General features: G+C 36.9%; 1 protein-coding gene across 1 annotated transcript in view; it reads right to left on the reverse strand.

Moving 5' to 3' along the window:
• LOC142346110 (uncharacterized) overlaps window positions 1–27,300 on the reverse strand; it is a 134,305-nt gene that overhangs the window by 93,024 nt on the left and 13,981 nt on the right. Inside the window, exon 3 of the mRNA XM_075398613.1 lies at window positions 22,572–22,673. Coding sequence (XP_075254728.1) covers window positions 22,572–22,673 — 102 coding nt within the window. The remainder of the gene's footprint in view (window positions 1–22,571; window positions 22,674–27,300) is intronic.

A 27,300-nucleotide genomic window follows, 5' to 3' on the forward strand; every position in this document is an offset into this window, starting at 1 on the left:
AAAGTATTACACTCGAGGACACAGCTTGAGGACGTCGAAACTCCAAAGGTCAGGGTTACTTTTGGTTACCCCTTTGACATGATACTACTCGAGGGCTCAAAGGCAATGCCGATTATCAGAGCGATAATGTCGACACAAGATCATCCTATATCTATTGCTATAAATATTTATATAAAGAGATGTCAAATAGGATTGCTCATTTTTATACTTCTCAAACTGTACCGCCTAGTTCAAAAGCCAAGGCGGTATTCATCACCTTTCGAAATAAGATAAAATCACTTTTGAGTTCTTAATTCGATTGGGATTTTCGAATTTGAGAATGTTGATTGAACCAGAAGAACGCGACTCTGCAGATAAGACGGTTTGGGACCTTATTATTGACTATTTTATCAATACTCAGGAAGCTACTTTACCCAGCTCATTGATTCAGTTGTGAATTATGTCACTTCAATTTATGTGCATTTAAGATTTGTTGGAAAATTGTACCCTACATATGTGCTTGGCGACTATACTATCTTTGTCCTACCACAAGAAACTGAAGTAAATTTAAATGAATTCCATTCGGAATATGAGCTCTTTCGATTTCGATTAAGCTTGGATAAGTCAATAGTTACTACAGACTTTAGCGAAGCGACGTTCTTGGGACAAAAATTCCATGGAACATCGATGGACTGAGACGACGAGCTAATCTATGAATAATTACTTCACCCAGAAAATCCAGTTGAGAACGTGCATCATAGTTATTCACGTTTACAATCAATCTTCTTTGACATGGTTTAAGAATTAACGATCAAATGACAGCATTCATTAACGAACACAGGAAACAGATTGGAGATGAAAACTTTCGTCCAGTCGACACAATGAATGAAAACTTAAGAATGTAATTGATGGCAAACTAACATTTGTAAATTAGATATTATTGTTGTTTATTTATGTGTCAAGTAATGTGTCAAGTATAACAATAAGGATGTTGTCCCGACACTAGAAGCGATGCATAAAATGACAGAATTCTATCAGAACAAAGAGATTAATATGTTAAAACTTGGTTGCACACAAACTAATTTGGCAAACATTTGTCTACGCAAATCAACTAAAAACCAATTCTATCCTTTCGTCGAAGCAGGCAAAGACTTGCAAGATAAAATACGCGAAGTTATGACCGGTGTTGGCTCTATAGGGAAAATTATAGAAAAGAAGACATTTCCTCTTCTCACTATAAATTTTCACTTATATATTTTGTTTATATAATATGGGCACTAGTTAAATTACTTAACTGATTAAATGAAATTTTCAGATCTAATGAAGAAAGTTCAGAACGCGTCTTATAAAAAAGAGAAAGAAAATTTTGTTGATCCCTATCTTTACGATGTCATCTTCAATGCAGTGAAACCTGAAATCAAGACAACTCCTGAAAGTAACCCGATCAGGCTACACACTTGAAGGACAATTAAGTACAATCGAAGAATACGTCCAGACAGATGAGTTCTTTGCAAATCAAGAGAACGTTCCTTCAGCAGATCCCATCTCTAATCAAGCGATAGAAATAACAAAACAGAATCTACGTGTTTCGTCAATGAATAAAACTATTCCAATTGACCAACTCAAAAGTGTAGCCTATGTGGGTAGTACAGCAGCAGGAAAAAGCTATGATGGTAATAAACGAGACAACGTTGATAAAGCTGTATCTCACGCCTACGCTACTGCTAAAATATGGCACGAGAAAAAACGCGGCGAAAATGAACCTAGCCTTACAGTATTACACTCGAGCACTTAGCTTGCCGACGTCGAAGCTCCGAAGATCAGGGTTACTTTTGGTTACCCCTCTGACATGATACTACTCGAGGGCTCAAAAGAAATGCCGATTATCAGAGCAATAATGTCGACACAAAAGATCATCCCATATTTATTGCTATAAATATTTACATAAAGAGATGTCAAATAGGATTGCTCATTTATATGCTTCTCGAATTGTACCGCCTAGTTTTAAAGCCAAGGCGGTATGAATCACCTTTCGAAATAAGATAAACTCACTTCTGAGTTCTTCATTCGATTGGGATTTTCGATTCTGAGAATGTTGATTGAACCAGACGACCCTAAATCTGCAGACGAGACGGTTTGGGACCTTATTAGTGACTATTTTATCAATACTCCGGTCGTCCTACCAAACGGCATATTTATGAAAATGAAAGGCAGTCTACCTTCTGGAAGCTACTTTACCCAGCTCATTTATTCAGTTGTGAATTATGTCACTTCGGTTTATGTGCAGTTGAAAGTTTTTCGAAAATGGTATCCTAAAAATGTGCTTGGCGACGATTCTATCTTCGTCGTATCACAACAAACTGAAGTAGATTTAAATGTATTCAATTCAGAATATGAGCTCTTTGGATTTCGATAAAGCTTGGATAAGTCATTAGCTACGACAGACTTTAGCGAAGCGACGTTTTTCGGACACAAACTCTATGGAACGTCGATTGAGAGAGACGACGAGCTAATCTATGAAATTTTATTTCACCCGGAAAATCCAGTTGAGAACGTGCATACTAGTTATTCACGTTTATAATCTATCTTCGTTGACATGGGTGCTGCGAGTGTTAGAAAAAACAATCTGATGACAGCGTTCATTAACAAACACGGGAAACAAGTTGAAGATGAAAAATTTCGTGTCCAAAAAAACGATGAATGAAAACTTGAGAATGCATTTGATGGCAAACTACCATTTGTAAATTAGATAATATTGTTGTTTATTTATGTGTCAAGCAATTTGCCAGGTACAAAAATAAGGACGTCCCAACACTAGAAGCGATGCAGAAAATGATTGAATTCTATCATAACAAAGAGATTGATATGTTAAAACTTGGTTGCAAACCACCTAATTTGTCAAACATTTGCCTACACAACTCAACTAAGAAACTCTATCCTTTTGTTGAAGCAGACGAAGAACTGCACGATAAAATACGCGAGGTTATGACCGGTGTTCCCTCTATAGGGAAATTTATAGAAATGAAGACATTTCCTCCTCTAAACATAAATATATTTCGTTTATATAATAAGGGCACTAGTTAAATTACTTAACTGATGACATGAATTTTTCAGATCTAATTAAGAAAATTCAGAGTGCGTATTATAAAAGAGACGGCAAATTTGTTGATCCCTATCTTTACGACATTATCCTCAATGGAGTGAAACCTGAAGTCAGGACTAAACTCCTGATGAGACCCGATCAGGCTGCACACTTGAAAGACACTTACGTGCAATTGATGAATACGTCCCAACAGATGAGTTCTTTTCAAATCAACAGAATGTTCCTTCAGCAGATCCCATCTTTAATCAAGCGATAGAAATAACAAAACAGAATTTACGTGTTTCGTCAATGTATAACCCTATTCCAATTGACCAACTCAAAAGTGTACCCTATTTTGGCAGTACTGCAGCAGGAAAAGGCTAAGTTGGTAATAAACGAGACAACATTGATAAAACTGTATCTCACTCTTACGCTACTGCTAATATGGCACGAGAAACGAGGCGAATATGAAGCTCAGATTACAGTATTACACTCGAGGACTCAGCTTGCGAACGTCGAAACTCCGAAGATCAGGGTTACTTCTGATTACTTTGAGTTGATACTACTTAAGGGCTCGAAGGCAATGCCGATTATCGGAGCGATAATGCCGACACAAGATAATCCCATATTTATTGCTAAAAAATATTTATAAAGAGATGTCAAATAGGATTGCTCAAATATATGCTTCCCAAATTGTACCACCAAGTTCAAAAGCGATAGCGGTATGCAGCGACCTATCGAAATACGATAAACTCATTTCTGAGTTTTTAATTCGATTGGGATTTTCGATTTTGAGAATATTGATTGAACCAGACGAACCTGACTCTGCAGATGAGTCGGTTCGGGATCTTATTATTGATTACTTTATCAATACTCCAGTCGTCGTCCTACCAAACGGCAGATTTACGGAAATAAAAGGCAATGTATCTTCTGGAAGCTACTTTACCCAGCTCATTGATTCAGTTGTGAATTATGTCACTTCGATTTATGTGCAGTTAAAAGTTTTTGGAAAATGGTATCCTAAAAATGTGCTTGGCGACGATTCTATCTTCGTCGTACCACAACAAACTGGAGTAAATTTAAATGTATTCAATTCAGAATATAAGCTCTTTGGATTTCGATAAAGCTTGGATAAGTCATTAGTTACGACAGACTTTAGCGAAGCGACGTTCTTCGGACACAAATTCTATGGAACATCGATTGACAGAGACGACGAGCTAATCTATGAAATTTTATTTCACCCAGAAAATCCAGTTGAGAACGTGCATACTAGTTATTCACGTTTACAATCTATCTTCGTTGACATGGGTGCTGCGCGTGTTAGAATTAACAATCTGATGACAGCGTTCATTAACAAACACGGGAAACAGGTTGGAGATGAAAAGTTTCTTGTCCAAAAAAACGATGAATGAAAACTTGAGAATGTATTTGATGGCAAACTAACCTTTGTATATTAGATAATATTGTTGTTTATTTATGTGTCAAGAAATTTGCCAGAATTAAAAATAAGGACGTCCCAACACTAGAAGCGATGCAGAAAATGATTGAATTCTATCATAACAAAGAGATTGATATGTTAAAACTTGGTTTCACACTACCTAATTTGGCAAACATTTGCCTACACAAATCAACTAAGAAATTCTATCCTTTTGTTGAAGCAGACGAAGAACTGCACGATAAAATACGCGAGGTTATGACCGGTGCTCCCTCTAAAGGGAAATTTATAGAAATGAAGACATTTCCTCCTCTAAACATAAATATATTTCGTTTATATAATACGGGCACTAGTTAAATTACTTAACTGATAACATGAATTTTTCAGATCTAATGAAAAAAATTCAGAGTGCGTATTATAAAAGAGACGGCAAATTTGTTGATCCCTATCTTTACGATATCCTCAATGAAGTGAAACCTGAAGTCAGGACTAAACTCCTGAATGAGACCCGATCAGGCTACACAATTGAAAGATATTTACTTGCAATCGATGAATACGTCCAAACAGATGAGTTCTTTGCAAATCAAGAGAACGTTCCTTCAGCAGAGCCCATCTTTAATCAAGCGATAGAAATAACAAAACAGAATTTACGTGTTTCGTCAATGAATAACCCTATTCCAATTGACCAACTCAAAAGTGTACCCTATGTTGGCAGTACTGCAGCAGGAAAAGGCTATGTTGGTAATAAACGAGACAACATTGATAAAACTGTATCTCACTCTTACGCTACTGCTAATATGGCACGAGAAACGAGGCGAATATGAAGCTCACATTACAGCATTACACTCGAGGAATCAGCTTGCGAACGTCGAAACTCCAAAGATCAGGGTTACCTCTGATTACCACTTTGAGTTGATACTACTCAAGGGCTCGAAGGCAATGCCGATTATCGGAGCGATAATGCCGACACAAGATAATCCCATATTTATTGCTAACAAAAATTTATAAAGAGTTGTCAAATAGGATTGCTCAACTATATGCTTCCCAAATTGTACCACCAAGTTCAAAAGCGAAGGCGGTATGCAGCGACCTATCGAAATACGATAAACTCATTTCTGAGTTTCTAATTCGATTGGGATTTTCGATTTTGAGAATATTGATTGAACCAGACGAGCCTGACTCTGCAGATGAGTCGGTTTGGGATCTTATTATTGATTACTTTATCAATACTCCAGTCGTCGTCCTACCAAACGGCAGATTTACGGAAATAAAAGTCAGTGTATCTTCTGGAAGCTACTTTACCCAGCTCATTGATTCAGTTGTGAATTATGTCACTTCAGTTTATGTGCAGTTAAGAGTTTTTGGAAAATGGTATCCTATATATGTGCTTGGCGACGATTCCATCTTCCGCGTACCACAAGAAGCTGAAGTAGATTTAAAAGTATTCCATTCGGAATATGATCTCTTTGGATTTCGATTAAGCTTGAATAAGTCATTAGTTACTACAGACTTTAGAGACGCGACGTTCTTTGGACACAAATTCCATGGAACGACGATTGACAGAGACGACGAGCTAATCTATGAATTATTACTTCACCCAGAAAATCCTGTTGAGAACGTGCATCATAGTTATTCACGTTTACAATCAATCTTCGTTGACATGGGTGCTGCGAGTTTTAGAATTAACGATCTAATGACAGCGTTTATTAACAAACACCGGAAACAGGTTGGAGATGAAAAGTTTCGACCAGTAGACACAATGAATGAAAACTTAAGAAGGTATTTGAGGGCAGACTAACATTTGTAAATTAAAAATTATTGTTGTTTATTTATGTGTCAAGTATTTTGTAAGGTACAACAATAAGGATGTTGTCCCGACACTAGAAGCGATGCAGAAAATGATAGAATTCTATCATAACAAAGAGATTGATATGTTAAAACTTGGTTGCACACTACCTAATTTGTCAAACATTTGCCTACACAAATCAACTAAGAAATTCTATCCTTTTGTTGAAGCAGACGAAGAACTGCACGATAAAATACGCGAGGTTATGACCGGTGCTCCCTCTATAGGGAAATTTATAGAAATGAAGACATTTCCTCCTCTAAACATAAATATATTTCGTTTATATAATACGGGCACTAGCTAAATTACTTAACTGATAACATGAATTTTTCAGATCTAATGAAAAAAATTCAGAGTGCCTATTATAAAAAGAGAAGGAAACTTTGTTGATCCCTATTATTACGATATCATATTTAATGTAGTAAAACCTGAAATCAAGACTAAACTCCTGAAACTGACCCGATCAGGCTACACACTTGAAGGACATGTACGTGCAATCTATGAATACGTCCAAACAGATGAGTTCTTTGCAAATCAAGATAACGTTCCTTCAGCAGATCCCATCTTTAATCAAGCGATAGAAATAAGAAAAAAGAATCTACGTGTTTCGTCAATGAATCAACCTATTCCAATTGACTAACTCAAAAGTGTAGCCTATGTGGGTAGTACAGCAGCAGGAAAAGGCTATGATGGTAATAAACGAGACAACGTTGATAAAGCTGTATCTCACGCTTAAGCTACTGCGAAAATATGCCACGAGAAACGAGGCGAAAATGAACCTCGCCTTACAGTATTACACTCGAGGACACAGCTTGCGGACGTCGAAGCTCCGAAGATCAAGGATACTCTTGATTACCCCCTTTGACATGATACTACTTGACGGCTCAAAGGCAATGCCGATTATCAGAGCGATTATGTCAACACAAAATCATCCTATATCTATTGCTATAAATATTTATATAAAGAGATGGCAAATAGGATTGCTCATTTATATGCTTCTCAAACTGTACCGCCTAGTTCAAAAGCCAAGACGGTATGCATCACCTTTCGAAACAAGATAAACTCATTTTTGAGTTCTTAATTCGATTGGGATTTTCGAATTTGAGAATGTTGATTGAACCAGAAGAACCTGACTCTGCAGATGAGACGGTTTGGGACCTTATTATTGACTATTTTATCAAAACTCTGGAAGCTACTTTACCCAGCTCATTGATCCAGTTGTGAATTATGTCACTTCAATTTATGTGCAATTAAGATTTGTTGAAAAATTGAACCCTACATATGTGCTTGGCGACTATACTATCTTCGTCCTTGTTACCAAGTAAATGGACGAATTTTAGCCAATCAGAATTGAGTATTTATATTCGAATTTAAATGCGTATAAAACGTTCTAATATACGTAGAAAGTTCCGAAAAAGTTCATTTAACCTAATTTCAAGTAAATATAACCACGATATGTATCGATTAAGCTGGTTTTCGGCTTAATATTTTTAGGTTATCTTGACAATTGTCGATTGAATACGAACTGATTTTGACGTCAATGACATCAGACGAAAAAACCTGTTAAATGAACAACAAAAATCTTACCGTCTAAGTTTCACTTGTTGCTTTGTACGATTATTCTTACACGTTTGATTCTATGTATGACAATACGAATTCAAAATAGCTTTCCGAACTACAGTTTTTTTACTGAGTTTACAGTCCTACCACAAGAAACTGAAGTAAATTCAAATGAATTCCATTCGGAATATGAGCTCTTTGGATTTCGATTAAGCTTAGATAAGTCAATAGTTACTACAGACTTTAGCGAAGCGACGTTCTTTGGACAAAAATTCCATGGAACATCGATTGACAGAAACGACGAGCTAATCTATGAATAATTACTTCACCCAGAAAATCCAGTTGAGAACGTGCATCATAGTTATTCACGTTTACAATCAATCTTGAATGACATGGTTTTAGAATTACCGATCTAATTACAGCATTCATTAACGAACACAGGAAACAGATTGGAGATGAAAACTTTCGTCCAGTCGACACAATGAATGAAAACTTAAGAATGTATTTGATGGCAAACTAACATTTGTAAATTAGATATTATTGTTGTTTATTTATGTGTCAAGTAAAGTGTCAAGTATAACAAAAAAGGATGTTGTCCCGACACTAGAAGCGATGCAGAAAATGAGAGAATTCAGAACAAAGAGATTAATATGTTAAGACTTGGTTGCACACAAACTGATTTGGCAAACATTTGTCTACACAAATCAACTAATAACCAATTCTATCCTTTCGTCGAAGCAGACAATGACTTGCATGATAAAATACGCGAAGTTATGACCGGTGCTGGCTCTATAGGGAAAATTATAGAAAAGAAGACATTTCCTCTTCTCACTATAAATTTTCACTTATATATTTTGTTTATATAATATGGGCACTAGTTAAATTACTTAACTGATTAAATGAAATTTTCAGATCTAATGAAGAAAGTTCAGAACCAGAACGCGTATTATAAAAAGAGAAGGAAATTTTTTGATCCCTATCTTTACGATGTCATCTTCAGTGTAGTGAAACCTTAAATCAAGACTAAACTCCTGAATGAGACCCGATCAGGCTACACACTTGAAGGACATTTACGTACAATCGAGGAATACGTCCAGACAGATGAGTTCTTTGCAAATCAAGAGAACGCTCCTTCAGCAGATCCCATCTCTAATCAAGCGATAGAAATAACAAAACAGAATCTACGTGTTTCGTCAATGAATAAACCTATTCCAAGTGACTAACTCAAAAGTGTAGCCTATGTGGGTAGTACAGCAGCAGCAAAAGGCTATGATGGTAATAAACGAGACAACGTTGAGAAAGCTGTATCTCACGCCTACGCTACTGCTAAAATATGCCACGAGAAAAAACGCGGCGAAAATGAACCTCGCCATACAGTATTACACTCGAGGACTTACCTTGCCGACGTCGAAGCTCCGAAGATCAGGGTTACTTTTGGTTACCCCTTTGACATGATACTACTCGAGGCCTCAAAAGAAATGCCGATTATCAGAGCAATAATGTCGACACAAAACATCCCATATTAATTGCTATAAATATTTATATAAAGAGATGTCAAATAGGATTGTTCATTTATATGCTTCTCAAATTGTACCGCCTAGTTCAAAAGCCAAGGCGGTATGCATCACCTTTCGAAATAAGATAAACTCACTTCTGAGTTCTTAATTCGATTGGGATCTTCGATTCTGAGAATGTTGATTGAACCAGACTACCCTGACTCTGGAGATGCGACAGTTTGGACCTTATTAGTGACTATTTTAACAATACTCCGGTCGTCCTACCAAACTGCAAATTTAAGAAAATAAAAGGCAGTCTACCTTCTGGAAGCTATTTTACCCAGCTCATTGATTAAGTTGTTAATTATGTCACTTCAATTTATGTGCAGTTAAAAGTTTTTGGAAAATGGTATCCTAAAAATGTGCTTGGCGACGATTCTATCTTCGTCGTACCACAACAAACTGAAGTAGAATTAAATGTATTCAATTCAGAATATGAGCTCTTTGGATTTCGATAAAGCTTGGACAAGTCATTAGTTACGACAGACTTTAGCGAAGCGACGTTCTTCGGACACAAATTCTAGGGAACATCAATTGACAGAGACGACGAGCTAATCTATGAAATTTTATTTCACCCAGAAAATCCAGTTGAGAACGTGCATCATAGTTATTCACGTTTACAATCTATCTTCGTTGACATGGGTGCTGCGAGTGTTAGAATTAACAATCTGATAACAGCGTTCATTAACAAACACGGGAAACAGGTTGGAGATGAAAAGCTTCGTGTCCAAAAAAGCGATGAATGAAAACTTGAGAATGTATTTGATGGCAAACTAACATTTGTAAATTAGATATTATTGTTGTTTATTTATGTGTCAAAAAATTTGCCAGGTACAAAAATAAGGACGTCCCAACACTTGAAGCGATGCAGAAAATGATTGAATTCTATCATAACAAACAGATTGATATGTTAAAACTTGGTTGCACACCACCTAATTTGTCAAACATTTGCCTACACAAATCGACTAAGAAATTCTACCCTATTGTTGAAGCAGACGAAGAACTGCACGATATAATACGCGAGGTTATGGCCGGTGCTCCCTCTAGAGGGAAATTTATAGAAATGAAGACACTTCCTCCTCTAAACATAAATATATTTCGTTACATAATACGGGCATTAGTTAAATTACTTAACTGATAATAAGAATTTTTCAGATCTAATGAAGAAAATTCAGAGTGCGTATTATAAAAGAGACGGCAACTTTGTTGATCCCTATCTTTACGATATTATCCTCAATGCAGTTAAACCTGAAGTCAGGACTAAACTCCTGAATGAGACCCGATCAGGCTACACACTTGAAAGACATTTACGTGCAATCGATGAATACGTCCAAACAGATGAGTTCTTTGCAAATCAAGAGAACGTTTCTTCAGCAGATCCCATCTTTAATCAAGCGATAGAAATAACAAAACAGAATTAAAAAAGAGTTTCGTCAATGAATAACCCTATTCCAATTGACCAACTCAAAACTGTACCCCATGTTGGCAGTACTGCAGCAGGAAAAGGCTGTGTTGGTAATAAACGAGACAACATTGATAAAACTGTATCTCACTCTTACGCTACTGCTAATATGTCACGAGCAACGAGGTGAATATGAAGCTCACATTACAGTATTACGCTCGAGGACTCAGCTTGCGAACGTCGAAACTCCGAAGATCAGGGTAACTTCTGATTACCACTTTGAGTTGATACTACTCAAGTGCTCGAAGGCAATGCCGATTATCGGAGCGATAATGCCAACACAAGACAATCCCATATTTATTGCTAAAAAATATTTATAAAGAGATGTCAAATAGGATTGCTCAACTATATGCTTCCCAAATCGTACCACCAATTTCAAAAGCGAAGGCGGTATGCAGCGACCTATCGAAATACGATAAACTCATTTGTGAGTTTTAATTCGATTGGGATTTTCGATTTTGAGAATATTGATTGAACCAGACGAACCAGACTCTGCAGATGAGTCGGTTTGGGATCTTATTATTGATTACTTTATCAATACTCCAGTCGTCGTCCTACCAAATGGCAGATTTACGGAAATAAAAGGCAGTGTATCTTCTGGAAGCTATTTTTCCCAGCTCGTTGATACAATGGTGAATTATGTCACTTCAATTTATGTGCAGTTAAGAGTCGTCTTTGAAAATGATATCCTCAATATGTGCTTGGCGACGCTTCTATCTTCGTCGTACCACAATAAACTGAAGTAGATTTAAAAGTTTCATTCGGAATATGAGCACTTTGGAATTCGATTAGGCTTGGATAGGTCATTGGTCACTACAGACTTTAGCGAAGCGACGTTCTTGGGGCATAAATTCCAGGGCACCTCGATTGACAGAGACGACGAGCTAATCTATGAATTATTACTTTACCCAGAAAATCCAATTGAGAACGTGCATCATAGTTATTCACGTTCACAACCAATCTTCGTTGACATGGGTGCTGCGAGTTTTAGAATTAACGATCTAATGACAGCGTTTATTAACAGACACCGGAAACAGGTTGGAGATGAAAACTTTCGACCAGTAGACAAAATGGATGAAAACTTAAGAATGTATTTGATGACAAACTAATATTTGTAAATTAGATATTATTGTTGTTTATTTATGTGTCAAGTATTCTGTCAGCTACAACAATAAGGATGTTGTCCCGACACTACCTAGAAGCGATGCAGAAGATGATGGAATTCTATCATAACAAAGAGATTGATATGTTAAAACTTGGTTGCACACTACCTAATTTGTCAAACATTTGCATGCACAAATCAACTCAAAACAATTTCTATCCTTTCGTTGAAGCAGACAAAGACTTGCATGATAAAAGACGCGAAGTTATAACCAGTGCTGCCTCTATAAGGAAATTTATAGAAAAAAAGACATTTCCTCCTCTCACAATAAACTTTCACTTATATATTTTGTTTATATAATATCGGCACTAATTAAATTACTTATCTGATTACATGAATTTTTCAGATCTAATAAAAAAAGTTCAGAGTGCGTATTATAAAAAAGAAGGAAACTTTGTTGATCCCTATCTTTACGATACCATCCTCAATGTAGTGAAACCTGAATTCAAAACTTAACTCCTGAATGTGACCCGATCAGAAGACACACTTGAAGGACATTTACGTGCAACCGAAGAATACGTCCAAACGGATGAGTTCTTTGCAAATCAAGAGAACTTTCTTTCAGCAGATCCCATCTTTCATCAAGCGAGAGAAATAACAAAACAGAATTTACGTGTTTCGTCAATGAATAACCCTATTCCAATTGACCAACTCAAAAGTGTAGCCTACGCGGGTAGTACTGCAGCAGGAAAAGGCTTTGATGGTAATAAACGAGACAACGTTGATAAAACTGTATCTCACGCTTACGCTACTGCTAAAATATGGCACGAGAAACGAGGCGAAAATGAACCTCGCCTTACAGCATTACACACGAGTACTCAGCTTGCGGACGTCGAAACTCCGAAGATCAGGGTAACTTCTGATTACCACTTTGAGTTGATACTACTCAAGTGCTCGAAGGCAATGCCGATTATCGGAGCGATAATGCCAACACAAGACAATCCCATATTTATTGCTAAAAAATATTTATAAAGAGATGTCAAATAGGATTGCTCAACTATATGCTTCCCAAATCGTACCACCAATTTCAAAAGCGAAGGCGGTATGCAGCGACCTATCGAAATACGATAAACTCATTTGTGAGTTTTAATTCGATTGGGATTTTCGATTTTGAGAATATTGATTGAACCAGACGAACCAGACTCTGCAGATGAGTCGGTTTGGGATCTTATTATTGATTACTTTATCAATACTCCAGTCGTCGTCCTACCAAATGGCAGATTTACGGAAATAAAAGGCAGTGTATCTTCTGGAAGCTATTTTTCCCAGCTCGTTGATACAATGGTGAATTATGTCACTTCAATTTATGTGCAGTTAAGAGTCGTCTTTGAAAATGATATCCTCAATATGTGCTTGGCGACGCTTCTATCTTCGTCGTACCACAATAAACTGAAGTAGATTTAAAAGTTTCATTCGGAATATGAGCACTTTGGAATTCGATTAGGCTTGGATAGGTCATTGGTCACTACAGACTTTAGCGAAGCGACGTTCTTGGGGCATAAATTCCAGGGCACCTCGATTGACAGAGACGACGAGCTAATCTATGAATTATTACTTTACCCAGAAAATCCAATTGAGAACGTGCATCATAGTTATTCACGTTCACAACCAATCTTCGTTGACATGGGTGCTGCGAGTTTTAGAATTAACGATCTAATGACAGCGTTTATTAACAGACACCGGAAACAGGTTGGAGATGAAAACTTTCGACCAGTAGACAAAATGGATGAAAACTTAAGAATGTATTTGATGACAAACTAATATTTGTAAATTAGATATTATTGTTGTTTATTTATGTGTCAAGTATTCTGTCAGCTACAACAATAAGGATGTTGTCCCGACACTACCTAGAAGCGATGCAGAAGATGATGGAATTCTATCATAACAAAGAGATTGATATGTTAAAACTTGGTTGCACACTACCTAATTTGTCAAACATTTGCATGCACAAATCAACTCAAAACAATTTCTATCCTTTCGTTGAAGCAGACAAAGACTTGCATGATAAAAGACGCGAAGTTATAACCAGTGCTGCCTCTATAAGGAAATTTATAGAAAAAAAGACATTTCCTCCTCTCACAATAAACTTTCACTTATATATTTTGTTTATATAATATCGGCACTAATTAAATTACTTATCTGATTACATGAATTTTTCAGATCTAATAAAAAAAGTTCAGAGTGCGTATTATAAAAAAGAAGGAAACTTTGTTGATCCCTATCTTTACGATACCATCCTCAATGTAGTGAAACCTGAATTCAAAACTTAACTCCTGAATGTGACCCGATCAGAAGACACACTTGAAGGACATTTACGTGCAACCGAAGAATACGTCCAAACGGATGAGTTCTTTGCAAATCAAGAGAACTTTCTTTCAGCAGATCCCATCTTTCATCAAGCGAGAGAAATAACAAAACAGAATTTACGTGTTTCGTCAATGAATAACCCTATTCCAATTGACCAACTCAAAAGTGTAGCCTACGCGGGTAGTACTGCAGCAGGAAAAGGCTTTGATGGTAATAAACGAGACAACGTTGATAAAACTGTATCTCACGCTTACGCTACTGCTAAAATATGGCACGAGAAACGAGGCGAAAATGAACCTCGCCTTACAGCATTACACACGAGTACTCAGCTTGCGGACGTCGAAACTCCGAAGATCAGGGTTACTTTTGTTTACCCCTTTGACATGATACTACTCGAGGACTCAAAGGCAATGCCGATTATCAGAGAGATAATGTCGACACGAGCTCATCCTATAATATTGCTAAAAATATTCATAAAGAGATGTCATATCGGTCAGCTCAATTATATGTGTCTCAAATTGTACCACCTAGTTCAAAAGCGAAGGCGGCATGCATCACCTTTCGAAAAACAATGAACTCATTTCTGAGTTCTTAATTTGATTGGGAATTTAGATCCTGAGAATATTGAATGAACCAGATGACCCTGACTCTGCAGATGAGTCGGTTTTGGACCTTAGTATTGACTAATTTATCAAAACTCCGGTCCTACCAAACGGCATATGCATGAAAATAAGAGGCCGTGTACCTTCTGGAAGCTACTTTACCCAGCTCATTGATTCAGTTGTGAATTATGTCATTTCAATTTATGTGCATTTAAGAGTTTTTGGAAAATGGTATGCTACATATGTGCTTGGCGACAATTCTATCTACGCCGTACCACAAGAAACTGATTTAAATGTATTCCATTCGGAATATGAGCTCATTGGATTTCCATTAAGCTTGGATAAGTCATTAGTTAAAACAGACTTTAGCGAAGCGACGTTCTTTGGACACAAATTCCATGGAACATCGATTGACAGAGACGACGAGCTAATCTATGAACAATTACTTACCAAGAAAATCCGGTTGAGAGCGTGCATCATAGTTATTTACGTTTACAATCAATCTTCGTTGACATGGGTGCTGCGAGTTTTAGAATTAACCATCTAATGACAGCATTCATTAACGAACACAGGAAACAGATTGGAGATGAAAAGTTTCGTCCAATAGACACAATGAAAGAAAACCTGAGAATGTATTTGATGGCAAACTAACATTAGTAAATTAGATATTACTGTTGTTTATTTATGTGTCAAGTATTTTGCCAGGTACAACAATAAGGATGTTGTCCGGACACTAGAAGAGATGCAGAAGATGATGGAATTCTATCATAACGAAGAGATTTACATGTTAAAACTTGGTTGCACACTACCTAATTTTGCAAACAATTGTCTACACAATTCAACTCATAACAAATTCTATCCTTTCGTTGAAGCAGACAAAAACTTGCATGATAAAAGACTCGAAGTTATGACCAGTGCTGCCTCTATAAGGAAATTTATCGAAAAGAAGACATTTCCTCCTCTCACTATAAACTTTCACTTATATATTTTGTTTATATAATATGGGCACTAATTAAATTACTTAACTGATTACATGAATTTTTCAGATCTAATGAAAAAGTTCAGAGTGCGTATTATAAAAGAGAAGGAAACTTTGTTGATCCCTATCTTTACGATACCATCCTCAATGTAGTGAAACCTGAATTCAAAACTAAACTCCTGAATGTGACCCGATCAGAAGACACACTTGAAGGACATTTACGTGCAACCGAAGAATACGTCCAAAAGGATGAGTTCTTTGCAAATCAAGAGAACTTTCTTTCAGCAGATCCCATCTTTCATCAAGCGATAGAAATAACAAAACGGAATCTAGGTGTTTCGTCAATGAATAAACCTATTCCAATTGACTAACTCAAAAGTGTAGCCTACGCGGGTAGTACTGCAGCAGGAAAAGGCTATGATGGTAATAAACTAGACAACGTCGATAAAACTGTATCTCACGCTTACGCTACTGCTAAACTTTGGCACGAGAAACGAGGCAAAAATGAACCTCGCCTTACAGCATTACACTCGAGGACTCAGCTTGCGGACGTCGAAACTCCGAAGGTCAGGGTTACTTTTGGTTACCCCTTTGATATGATACTACTCGAGGGCTCAAAGGCAATGCCGATTATCAGAGAGATAATGTCGACACAAGATCATCCTATAATATTGCTAAAAATATTCATAAAGAGATGTCATATAGGTCAGCTCAATTATATGTGTCTCAAATTGTACCGCCTAGTTCAAAAGCGAAGGCGGCATGCATCACCTTTCGAAAAACGATAAACTCATTTCTGAGTTCTTAATTTGATTGGGAATTTAGATTCTCAGAATATTGATTGAACCAGATGACCCTGACTCTGCAGATGATTCGGTTTTGGACTTTAGTATTGACTATTTTATCAATACTATGGTCGTCCTACCAAACGGCATATTCATAAAAATAAAACGCCGTGTACCTTCTGGAAGCTACTTTACCCAGCTCAATGATTCAGTTGTGAATTATGTCATTTCAATTTACGTGCAGTTAAGAGTTTTTGGAAAATGGTATGCTACATATGTGCTTGGCGACAATTCTATCTTCGCTGTACCACAAGAAACTGATTTAAATGTATTCCATTCGGAATATGAGCTCATTGGATTTCCATTAAGCTTGGATAAGTCATTAGTTAAAACAGACTTTAGCGAAGCGACGTTCTTTGGACACAAATTCCATGGAATATCGATTGACAGAGACGACGAGCTAATCTATGAACAATTACTTACCCAGAAAATCCGGTTGAGAGCGTGCATCATAGTTATTTACGTTTACAATCAATCTTCGTTGACATGGGTGCTGCGAGTTTTAGAATTAACCATCTAATGACAGCATTCATTAACGAACACAGGAAACAGATTGGAGATGAAAAGTTTCGTCCAATAGACACAATGAAAGAAAACCTGAGAATGTATTTGATGGCAAACTAACATTAGTAAATTAGATATTATTGTTGTTTATTTATGTGTCAAGTATTTTGTCAGGTACAACAATAAGGATGTTGTCCCGACACTAGAAGCGATGCAGATAATGATGGAATTCTATCATAACAAAGAGGTTGATAAGATAAAACTTGTTTGCACAGTACCTAGTTTGGCAAACGTGTGTCTACAGAAATTAACTCATAACAAATTCTAACCTTTTGTTGAGGCAGACAAAGACTTGCATGATGAAATACTCGAAGTTATGACCAGTGCTGCCTCTATAAGGAAATTTATCGAAAAGAAGACATTTCCTCCTCTCACAATAAACTTTCACTTATATATTTTGTTTATATAATATCGGCACTAATTAAATTACTTAACTGATTACATGAATTTTTCAGATCTAATAAAAAAAGTTCAGAGTGCGTATTATAAAAAAGAAGGAAACTTTGTTGATCCCTATCTTTACGATACCATCCTCAATGTAGTGAAACCTGAATTCAAAACTTAACTCCTGAATGTGACCCGATCAGAAGACACACTTGAAGGACATTTACGTGCAACCGAAGAATACGTCCAAACGGATGAGTTCTTTGCAAATCAAGAGAACTTTCTTTCAGCAGATCCCATCTTTCATCAAGCGAGAGAAATAACAAAACAGAATTTACGTCTTTCGTCAATGAATAACCCTATTCCAATTGACCAACTCAAAAGTGTAGCCTACGCGGGTAGTACTGCAGCAGGAAAAGGCTATGATGGTAATAAACGAGACAACGTTGATAAAACTGTATCTCACGCTTACGCTACTGCTAAAATATGGCACGAGAAACGAGGCGAAAATGAACCTCGCCTTACAGCATTACACACGAGTACTCAGCTTGCGGACGTCAAAACTCCGAAGATCAGGGTTACTTTTGGTTACCCCTTTGACATGATACTACTCGAGGGCTCAAAGGCAATGCCGATTATCAGAGAGATAATGTCGACACGAGATCTTCCTATAATATTGCTAAAAACATTCATAAAGAGATGTCATATCGGTCAGCTCAATTATATGTGTCTCAAATTGTACCACCTAGTTCAAAAGCGAAGGCGGCATGCATCACCTTTCCAAAAACAATAAACTCATTTCTGAGTTCTTAATTTGATTGGGAATTTAGATCCTGAGAATATTGAATGAACCAGATGACCCTGACTCTGCAGATGAGTCGGTTTTGGACCTTAGTATTGACTAATTTATCAAAACTCCGGACCTACCAAACGGCATATGCATGAAAAAAAGAGGCCGCGTACCTTCTGGAAGCTACTTTACCCAGCTCATTGATTCAGTTGTGAATTATGAGATTTCAATTTTTTATGTGCAGTTAAGAGTTTTTGGAAAATGGTATGCTACATATGTGCTTGGCGACAATTCTATCTTCGTCGTACCACAAATAACTGATTTAAATGTATTCCATTCGGAATATGAGCTCATTGGATGTCAATTAGGCTTGGATAGGTCATTGGTTATTACAGACTTTAGCGAAGCGACGTTCTTGGGACACAAATTCCAGGGCACCTCGAATGACAGAGACGACGAGCTAATCTATGAATTATTACTTCACCCAGAAAATCCAATTGAGAACACGTTTACAATCAATCTTCGTTGACATGGATGCTGCGAGTTTTAGAATTAACGATCTAATGACAGCATTCATTAACGAACACAGGAAACAGATTGGAGATGAAAAGTTTCGTCCAATAGACACAATGAAAGAAAACCTGAGAATGTATTTGATGGCAAACTAACATTAGTAAATTAGATATTATTGTTGTTTATTTATGTGTCAAGTATTTTGTCAGGTACAACAATAAGGATGTTGTCCCGACATTAGAAGCGATGCAGATAATGATGGAATTCTATCATAACAAAGAGGTTGATAAGATAAAACTTGTTTGCACAGTACCTAGTTTGGCAAACGTGTGTCTACAGAAATTAACTCATAACAAATTCTAACCTTTTGTTGAGGCAGACAAAGACTTGCATGATGAAATACTCGAAGTTATGACCGGTGCTGCCTCTATAAGGAAATTTATAGAAAACAAGACATATCCTCCTCTCACTTTAAATTTTCACTGATATATTTTGTTTATATAATATGGGTACGAGTTTAATTTTTTAACTGATTACATCAATTTTTCAGATCTAATGAAGAAAGTTCAGAGTGCGTATTATAAAAGAGAAGGAAGCTTTGTTGATCCCTATCATTACGATATCATCTTCAATGCAATGAAACCTGAATTCAAGACGAAACTCCTGAATGTGACCCGATCAGGCTCCACACTTGCAGGACATTTACGTGCAATCGAAGAACACGTCGAAGAAGCAATGCAGAAAATGATGGAATTCTATCATAACAAAGAGATTGATATGCTGAAACTTGGTTGCACACTGCCTAATTCGGCGAGCATTTGTCTACACAAATCAACTAATAGCCGATTCTATCCTATTGTTGAAGCAGACAAAGATTTGCATGATAAAATACGCGAGGTTATGACCGGTGCTCCCTCTATTGTTTTTTACTAGAAAAGCGGTTGTAGAATAAACACATATTCCAAACTCAAAAAACATTTGCAAATGAATTGTGGGTATAGACGCTAGCCAACTTTAACCCTTCTCAATGTGTCAGGAAATGCCCACTGGAATCTACACTAGATGGGAATTCGATTCAGACTCTCAGAAATTTAAAGCTAGGCAAAATAAGCCGGGGAAATTTGAGAACATGGTTATGTCGTACCTAAAATCTCAGCGTCCTAACTGTACTATTGAAAGCTACTAAACAACTGGAACTCAGAAAAAGATTGATTGTTTCAATGTTGACGGATTTTGTGCGCACTGTAAAACTATAATTGAGGCAATGGAATGTTACTTTCAGTTTTGTTCATGTCAGGAAGCAAGAGCAAGTATGTCAGAGGAAGACACTCCACGAGGGCTCAAGAAACGGGAATGTGACAAACTGAGACCAGATTATTTGTGGAATAAAGGACATAATTTAGTTCAGATATGGGAATGTAATTAGTGAGAAAACCTCGAAGATGACGAATCTGTACAAAACACGTGGGAAACAATTTCCCATTCAAGCTACCTCTAAAGCAAGAATCTCTACTTGCAAAGATAAGAGAAGAGAACTTGTTTGGTTATGTTCAGTGTGATGTAGAAGTTCCTGATGCGTTGAAGTACAAGTTCTCGAAATTTCCACCAATCTTTAAAATATCCAATGTTAATCGAGCAGATATTGGTGATTATATGAGACTATACAATTGATAACGATTTACGCAAGCAACCGCAACGCATATTGCTTTCAAGCTTCAAGTTGGGAAAGGAACAGTCATAACACTAACTCAACTTTTTCCTTAGTCTTGGGCTAAAATGCACAAAAATTTATCGCTTCATTCAGTACACACCCAAAAAAAAGCTTCAACAGATTTCAGTCAGTTGTTGATGCTAGAAGAGCTGGAGATAGAAATCCTGAATCACGAATTGTAGCAGAGATAACTAAATTGTTTGGGAACAGTTCCTATGGTTATCAAATCATGGACAGAAGCGGACATACAGACACAACACCTGCACGAAGAAAAGACTCACAAAACTATTAACGGGAAATTGCATAAGAGACTTAACAATGTGTTGAAAAAATATGCGAAGTTGAAGTTGTGAAATCAAAAATCGAGCACCGCAAACCGATAAGTCAGCTTTTTTGTATTACAGTACGCAAAATTACGTATGCTGGAGCTTTTTTTACAACATTTTGGATAAATTTTGCGATATGGACACATTCGAGGAAATACAAAAGGACACTGACTCCTTAAACTTAACTCTAGCACACAATAATTTGTACGATTGCATTAGTGCGTCTAAAAAAGCAGAGTGAGAAGCTCTGAGGGAACACGATTGTGATGATTCTTTCACAACTGATACTCTACAAAATTTCTTCTATATAACTTGTTGTGATAAACAAAAAAAAACAATGACAGGCATGAACCAGGTTTGTTCAAGGAAGAATTTAGATGTACTGAACGGATTTGTCTTTGTAGCAAAACTTATTGTCGCTGCGATTCCAAATCGAATAAGTACAAACTAATTCGCAGTGGAATAAATAAACGAACATTGGAAGACCGGATATGGACTATTGGAAAAGTACTGGCGAGTGATGGAGGGAATTATCAATTTAACATCTAGAAATAAGGGATTTCGGAAATCAATCACTGCGTCGCTACCTATGAACAAAGGACTCTCATTTTTATCCTAACGAAAAGTGTTATCTGATGGAACTCATATTGTATCCCTGAACTTGTTAACTACTTAATTGCTTCTTATATTGCAAGCGTTCTTAGTTGTGTTCAAAGTTTCCTAGAAAGCACTTGATTTATGCTGTGTCTGTCGTTTCAGTCTTTTCACAGTTTTCATTTTTCTCAATTTGTAAGCTGCTATACCAAATCTCAATACATTGCGGCGGCTACACGTAACATAAATACATTGCGGCGAATATATGTAATCTTAATATATTGCGGCGGATATATCTAATCTTAATACATTGCGGCAGCTATACCTAATCTTAATAGAAAAGTAATAGCAAATCGAGTCCGATCAATTAAGTTAAAACATTGAACATTTCACGAACTGGGGCGGTACCAAACTTGTAACTGCCAGCATGCAGACGTTACAGTTACAAGTAGGCGACATCTGTTCTTCGGCAAAAAATTGGAACCTATTCCGTTTGTGACCCACTGCAACTTAAGTGGGTGCTTATTATCTGCAACCCCAAAACTTTTTAAATAAATATTTTCGGATCTATTCTGTTTCCCCCCTTCCCCCACCAGCTTAGTGGGCTTATACTTTTTAACCCCTCCCCCCCAGGCGCACGTGCTATTTCTTTACATAGTAACGTGCTATTTTAAAACATATAATTTGTAATTGGGGGCGTAAAAAACACTGGGGGGGGGGGGGGTCAAAACAGATTAGATATTTTCTATTCAATGGCATGTGTTCTATAATTGGGGCTGTCATGATATACTGAAGCTCGCACAAACGGAAAAGATTCCATATGGCAATGTTAAAAATTGGGTTTCAAACCATTCTGAGAAATTTGACCATTTACCTTAGTAATGTCACAAGAAGTCAACCTCTGTGCTATCTCTGTGTAATTGAGATTCGCTGATGCAAACTGGGAATATTTCACATTGGAGTAAGCATCACGTGCCTGAAACAAGCAATAGTTACAGAATCAAGGATAAAAAATACTCTGGCGATAAAACCTAGAGGCAGTCAATAAGGTTTAGATTACAATAATCTGATCAAGTCACTGAGAACTTCTGGCATTAATGGAGAACCACGTAGCTGTTCTAGATATAAGCAAGAAGTTCGAAGGGACCTTAGCAGAGTCACGTAACGTTGCTTAAAACACTCACGTGCACATTTTAAACTGCCGAAAGTCTGCAGAAGTTCCTACTTAGAACTTGACTTTCGTCATTTTAAAACGTGCGCGTTTTGTGTTTTAAGCATGGTTAAGTGACTCTGCAGAAGTCACTTCGAACTTCTGACTTAATATCTCGAAACGCTTCGCGGTTCTCGATAAACGCCAGAAGTTCTCAGTGACTTCAAGCAGAGTCACGTAACCATTACTTGAATTACGGGATCTATTCTGTTTCGGTCCCCCAGTGTTTTTTACGCCCCCCAGTTACAAGTTATATGTTGTTATATAGCATGTTACTATGTAAAAATTAGCACGTGCGCCTGGGGGCGTAAAAAATGAGCCCACTAAGCTGGGGGGGGGGGCAAACAGAATAGATCCGAAATACGCGCTTAGAAAGTTTTATGATTCTAGCAGTTTTAAATCTGGCATTGCATAGAGGAAAATCTGGCATTCTAGAATCTGGCACTGCAGAGATCTTGCGTTTTAAAACTTGCATCTGATTGTTTCAATTTGCAATCAAGTCATCGAGCTACTTTTACCAATAACTTGTCAAAATTTCTTTCCCTACTATATCTCCATCTCTCTCCAGCAGAATCTTACTTAGAGCCTTTTTGATTCTCCAAGTAAGTTATAACACGAATCCTCTCCCCTTGGGCCTTGTACGACCCAGCCTTCTGGCGCACGCGCCCTCGTGTCAGGACACTAAGTCTATCGGGAACTATGATTTTTGTTCTAACATACATTAAGAGAATCAAGGGTAAAACTTAAACAGTCGCTAAAACCAGAAGACATGATTCGTATGTGGCGGTCACAAAAAGTCATAGTAGTATGGGCGAATAACAGATCCTATTTGATACCACTCCGCAATACAATCTGAAATGTAATCTCACTAGAATAATTTTCCGGTCAATTAAACTAACTAACCAACGATTCCGGAAAAAAACTCCACAGAAAACCCCACTTCATTTTAGATAGGAACTAAACCCCACGTAAGTAAACCCTAAATTAAACACCCACAGGGGCTACCATCAATGCCAAAACACATTAGAGACATTAAATAAGACTTACACGAACAAAGTTCAAGTAGCGGTTATTTAATATTGGGCTTTAAAGTTCATTCCCTTTCATTTTGATTCCCCTTTTCGATACTGATTCTGTTCACTTTAGATTGTTTTGCTGAGCTACTGCTGTTTGAACGCACTTTGAGCACAATGAGCAAAAATGAAGCTAGCGTAGTTACAGTTAAGAAGTCTAGCAACCTACCCAAGGCCTGCCTAGAGACATCCTAATCAACAATTAAGAAAAAAATGAAAAATTACAAATTTGTATTTATCATATAATGCACTATTTAACAGTGAATTATCACCTTTTGACAACAATACTTATTAAATATCTATCGATTAAGTGGCAAACAAAAAAACTCCATCAAAAAGTTCAAATTCAGAAGAAATAAGCAAAAATAAGCCGACATTTGATTAAAATTATTTCATTTTTAAAGGAACACAAATCACAATTATATTATTCAAATAAAAAGTTACTAAACACACTAAAAGCTAAATTGAACGATAAAAGGACCCAATTGCAATTAAAGAAGACCGTAAAAAGTGCTACAAAAGCGTTCCACAGTGTAAATTGCGATTTTAACTCAAAATATCATCTAAAAGTATATTATGTGCATCAGATGGTAAAAAACATACTTTAAAACATAGTATTACGAACCAAAACAGATGAGACAGACACCTTTTGGCTAAAAAAGTTGGGTAAAACCAAAAAAACGCTTTGAAAAATCCTCACTTGATCAAAAAATATGCCTCGCTTTTCACATTTTTTCATACTCACTCGCTCTCTGTCTCACTCTTTTATAATACTGCATGAACAAAAACCAATCTCTCTTTCGCTCTGCTTTTGAATTCTGTTGAGCAGATAGACCTAAACACTTGTTTTCACGTACGGCATTTGACTTTGCATCCTGTGAAAAGAGAAGTAAACGATTAAGAAATAGAAAACCATGACTCCTCTTCGGGTTGCAATTTCGGGATTGCTCCTATCGGGCTATCAATTTAGTCGCAAGATCTTTTTTTAACTCCTCGTCAAAACCACTTTAGACTTCAATTGGTAATTTGGAGATAGGTCGATGCCACAGACAGAATGATTTGGAATTTGGAAAACCATTCCATACCTTTTCTGATTAGTGAATTCATTCATTTTTCTGTTTCTGGCCATTCCAAAACTGCTGTAGCATTTAGTGATAGTTCAAAAATATCCGACAAATTCCGAGGAAACAGCCACCGTTGACCATCTTGATGCACATCTGGATAGAAATAGAAAAGGAAAAAGGAACAGGTCAAAGAGTGTTCTAATTAAGCGCGTTCTTTCAGTTAAACTTAAAAATTATACTTTATTGAGCTTCTAAACTGATACTAGCTAACAGTTATTCTAATGAACTTTGATAATCTAATGCACTATGACTTAATGACCGGGCTTTACCGGTTTATCCCGTTTCCTTTGATTTTGATCTTTTGACATTTACCGTTTTCACTACATCGCGTAATTAAATGCGTGAAAGAATTCAGAATCCATTCAGTTGAAACAGTGAGTGAGGTAAATTAAAACGGCGAAATCAAAACGTGAAAATCGTGACTTATGTAAAACCAAAAACGTTAAAAGGTAAAGCGAATTTTAAAAAATAGAATTGCCGTGAGAACTAAGGGGGTTTTTCAAAACAGCAAAACTAAACAAAAGACAAGACATTAAATTGACACTAAATGGTTTTGGAAAACCCCTTAGAAACAATTCCAATAACAAATTGACAAAAATTAGCAAAAATCCGAAGTCAAATTGCCGTATGAACAAAAAAAACCCATTTGACCAACGCATTTTTGGTCAAACACGGATTGCGAACTCTACTTTGAACATACAGTGAAAAAAAATACACCGCGAAACCACTCAATTTCGCTGCGCTTTCTATTTTGGCGTGACCAAAATTACTTCTCCAATTTGACGTCAACAATAACGAAAATTTGTAAACATATCTTAAAAAAAGACAGCGCCCGACAACAATCAATTTGAACTGTATAACATAACCGACTAAAGTTGGAAGAACTGCTCTCGGATGGATAGTGGGAGCTCTAATCAATTGCATCCTACTTGAGTGGGGACTAACAAATTCACTAGGGTACTTCAAAAACCTCATTATACGTTAAAATATACCACTACTACGATTTAAAGTGAAAAAATGGCACCAGTTTCGACGCACATATCATTTGAAATTTAGTATTAAATTTCTGTCAATTGAGTTCAGCTGCTTGAAATTGTCAATGAGAGAGAGCTTTAGATTACGCAAAACGCAGAAAGTCAAGGGCGTAAAAGTCACTCGAAAAAGTCAAAAACCGTCAAGCATAAATTTTGCATTAAAGTCACACACACGTTTACAGTAATTGATTCTCTTCGAAAGTAATTAAAAGAGACCGCCTAAATAATAACATTTGAGTAGCTGACGGCGGCTATTAACTAAAAGATAACCGACTAACGTCGGTTGAATTGCTCACAAACAACCGGCGAGCGGTTAGCTTCGTAAGTAGCTAGGCACGGTTTACTGAGGCTAACTTTAGCTTAATTGAAGGGGCGTAAGCGGGGGAGGGGGGTGCAACAGGGGCTAATGGGATGGAAAAAGTGGGGTGGGGAGTCAATCTCTAAGAACCGCCCTTCGCACCATAAGTATAAGTCTCCAAAACAGATACTGTGAACTGCATACTTGAAGACTAGTGAACTGAAAGGCTCTAAGAGCATTTAATGCCCACTGGGCGCTACCTGTTAATCCCATTTTTGAGGACAAAAAGTCAATAGCGTCAGACGAAAAACTTGTGAGGCGAAAAATCGCATAAAAAAAGACCGCCAGGACTAATAAAATTGCTACAAACTTTGTTTGAGAGCAAGTAATCAGAATCCTTTTTCATTGCAAAAATCAACTTCTTAAAATTTTTTTCATTAAAGAAAAGCTTAAGGACAGCAGACAGAGGACTTCTGAAGGTAAGAAATAGAACATAACCGACAAAGGACGGACTAATTGCTCTCGAGCGGCACGCAAGGCTCGAATCTTCTGCAACGTCCTTTAACTATATCGGGCGATTGTAAACAGCTGAAGCGACAGACAATCACATTACTTAAGCGCTCCAAAAGATGGCTTTAGGCAAAATTATAGACCACCAGATTAATTTTGGAAAAATGCAAGCAATGTTAGTCCAATATTGGACTAATTGATTTCAATTGCTTAGAATTGAGAATGAGAAAAAAATAGATCATGCAGCAAAGACCCACAACTGCAATGATTAATTCATTCGAGGTTTTTATTTTACCCTAATGATAGCATATATTGCTTACATTAGCTTGTTACAATTGTTAATAATTTTATGCA

This window comes from Convolutriloba macropyga, chromosome 9 (assembly GCF_964194025.1).
Source record: "Convolutriloba macropyga chromosome 9, txConMacr16.3, whole genome shotgun sequence".
NCBI lineage: Eukaryota > Metazoa > Xenacoelomorpha > Acoela > Convolutidae > Convolutriloba > Convolutriloba macropyga.